At 41.1% G+C, this 3,120-nt stretch overlaps 1 protein-coding gene across 1 annotated transcript; it reads left to right on the top strand.

The window, feature by feature from the left end:
* The first annotated feature begins 1,820 nt into the window (after nt 1–1,820).
* LOC140116419 (olfactory receptor 1M1-like) lies at nt 1,821–2,817 on the top strand. Its single transcript, XM_072132949.1, has one exon. It carries the CDS (start codon nt 1,821–1,823, stop codon nt 2,790–2,792), a length of 972 nt encoding a protein of 323 aa, XP_071989050.1. The 3' UTR covers nt 2,793–2,817.
* The last annotated feature ends 303 nt before the right edge of the window (nt 2,818–3,120 follow it).

Consider the following 3,120-nt stretch of genomic DNA (forward strand, 5'->3'; position numbering starts at 1 on the left):
TCTGACCAGCGCAAAAGAAGCAATTATTGAAAGAAATCTACCACCCAAGTCACATTTGCCAAAAAGATTAATCTCTACAAAACATCTGTCTCAGTGCCTGGTGGATTCATTTTGAGGATATGTCAACAAAGTACCTGCAAGTTTTTATGTAAAACATTGATTTTCTTCTACTGATTTGAGTTTAATGCATATATTCTAAAAGAAAACCTTTTGAATCTTTAATTTACTAAGTCATTGCAGATATCATGTATTTGTAAAGTTTTATAAAGATAATCTGTCATGTAATTGTCCTTTAATTTTTATTGAGTGAAAAGTATTATTACTTACAGGGTCAGCTCCGGGTTTCAGTAGGCCACTGGGCGACAGAGCCTCAGTAGGCCCCTTTGCAGTTAACTCTCGTGGTGGCCTTAAAAATTCAGAAACTAAAACAATTTCCTGTTTTCTAACATATTACCTAGTTTAACTTACCAAACAGCCCCTCATGGTTATTTTACATAAAGCCTCCCTCACCCCCTATGGATTCATTAGATACAGCCCCCTCACCCCCATGGATTCTTTATGTATAGCCTTATGTGGGCTCCCAGTGGCTCTGGGCCGCGCCACTTGCCGGGTATGCCCAGTGTAAACCATTCTGTAGTTCCTGAGGGCAATAAGATAGGGAATTGTAGAGATAGTCGCTGGGCCAGAAGGTAACTAGTATCTGTTCTGGTCAAGGGTTTATGTCTATGGTTCTATACCAATGGTCACACATACTGTAATGGGCTAAGTTGGCAGATGGCGAGTTGGGTAAACATTTCTTGCAAGTTTAGTATGGTTGGGAGTTGAGAATTTTTTTTCAGGCTCTTGCTCGGAGGAGTTTCACTGCTTAGAGAACATGTCTTATTCATTTGCAATATATATTGGTGAAATTTTCAATGTCTAAACCAATGAGGGCTAATGCCATGTCAGGGGGCTTGGGAGTTTTCATTATTTTAGAGATAGTTCTAAATACTTTTCCCCGAAATTGGATCGGAATATGTGTGGTAGAGATCCTTTATGACCATATAGTATTATTATTATTTATTTATAGAGCAGCGCTAATTCCATGGTGCTTCTCTATATTAGGAGTTCACGAACATAACATGTAAGAACAAGGTCGCACAACAGAACTAGACTAAACTGGAACAAGTGTAACGAGGGCTAATCATCAATATAGGGTGGGTGGGGGGTTGGAGATGCAAGGTGATTATCATGTTGCCTGTGAAGGTTTGTATGAAGGGAGATAGTCTAATGTGTTCTGGTAAAGAGTGTGGGAGAAGTCCTGGAGATGGTTGCAAGAAGGGTGGATAGTAGCAGAAGGAAACAGAAGGTCTTGTGATCAGAGATTATGGGGCACATTTAATTACCTGGTCCAGTCGCAATCCCACGGCGTGTTGTCTGACGAGGATTCGGTCTGCTGGGATTCACTAAGGTCCGTGGGCCTGATATCCAGCAGGTTATCCGTGCGCCGAGGTCCACCGGAGTTCACCTTCTTCGTCCTGGTGCATTTAAGTGCTGAATTTGTTACAAACTGAATTTGTTGTGCAAGGGTTGGTAAGAGATAAGAGCAGAGAGGAGAAGTGAGGGGAGAGATGGACTAGCCGGGCAACAGAGTTACGATGCTCAGTAGACAATAGTAGATGAAGCGGTAGGGTGAAAGACCATATTCCATAATTCTGCATTCTGGATTACTTCAAATATTCCCTTTATATCTACACTGCTAAGACCAAGAATTACATGTCCAATTTTTTGTATGTTGTCTTCCAGGTCTTCCAGGTGATTTCAACGAAATTCCTCAGAAGATGGAAAATGAAACCAGGCTTTCAGAAATTCTTTTAGTTGGATTTCCTAGGCTTCCCGAAGACATGCACAGCCTTGTGTCCACTGTGATATTTTTGGTTTACATCTTCTCCCTTACAGCCAATGGGAGTGTCATATGTTTGGTCACCTTAAATGCATCTCTTCATCAACCCATGTATCTGCTAATAGCCAACCTCACCACCTCTGGTCTGTTATTTGATACAGGTACATTACCAAAACTCATCGCCCGATACTGGTTTGGATCTTCATCTATGAACTTCAACGCCTGCGTCTTCCAAATGTTGTGGGTCCATTACTTTGGGGGTTTAGATTCCTTTCTGTTGATGGTGATGGCCATCGATCGATACGTCGCTATCTCCCAGCCCCTTAGATACACCTTGATTATTACCAATAAAAGGACTGTCATTATTTGTGCCACGATGTGGCTTTTTGTGAACGCATCTACAAAGGTAATGATGGCTTATCAAATCGCAGAAGTCTTTTTTTGCGGCTCATCACCCAAAAAGATAAACACAATATTTTGTAACCATGCTCCGGTCATTGCATTAGCATGTATAGATACCACCTTCATTAGACAGTGCACCTTCATAGGTGCTATGGTGGTCCTCCTTCTTCCTCTAGGGATCATTCTGCTTTCCTATATCTTGATCCTAGTAGAGATCTACTCATCATCTCGCTCTGAAAACCGCCAGAAAGCTTTCTACACCTGCGCAACCCATCTACTGGTTGTGGCTCTATATTACGTGCCCCGAATCTTTGTCTACATTGTCACTAACATTCCTTTAGTAATAATAAAGCCAGAAATCAACGTCATTATTCTGTTTATTTACTCATATGTCCCACATATGGCGAATCCTATTATTTATTTCCTCAGAACGAAGGAAATCAGGCAAACGTGGGTCAGATCTCTTCAGAGAATCAAGTACAGAGTTGGCCATATGTCCATTTGGTAATACAGGAGGCCCCCTACTTAAGGACACCCGACTTACAGATGACCCCTAGTTACAGACGGACCTCTCTGGCCACTGTAAGCTCTCTTGATCCTTTACTTTACTCCCAGACTGCAATGATCAGAAATAAGGTGTCTATTATGAAGTTTTATTGATAATTCTCGGTCCCATTACAGCAAAAAATATTGAAAATCCAATTGTCAACGGGGCATAAACAATTTTTGTCTGGAGCTACAATTATAAAATATACAGTACTGACTTGCATACAAATTTAACTTAAGTACAAACCCAAGGAACCTATTTTGTACGTAACCCGAGGACTGTCTGTATA

This window comes from Engystomops pustulosus, chromosome 2 (genome assembly GCF_040894005.1).
Source record: "Engystomops pustulosus chromosome 2, aEngPut4.maternal, whole genome shotgun sequence".
NCBI lineage: Eukaryota > Metazoa > Chordata > Amphibia > Anura > Leptodactylidae > Engystomops > Engystomops pustulosus.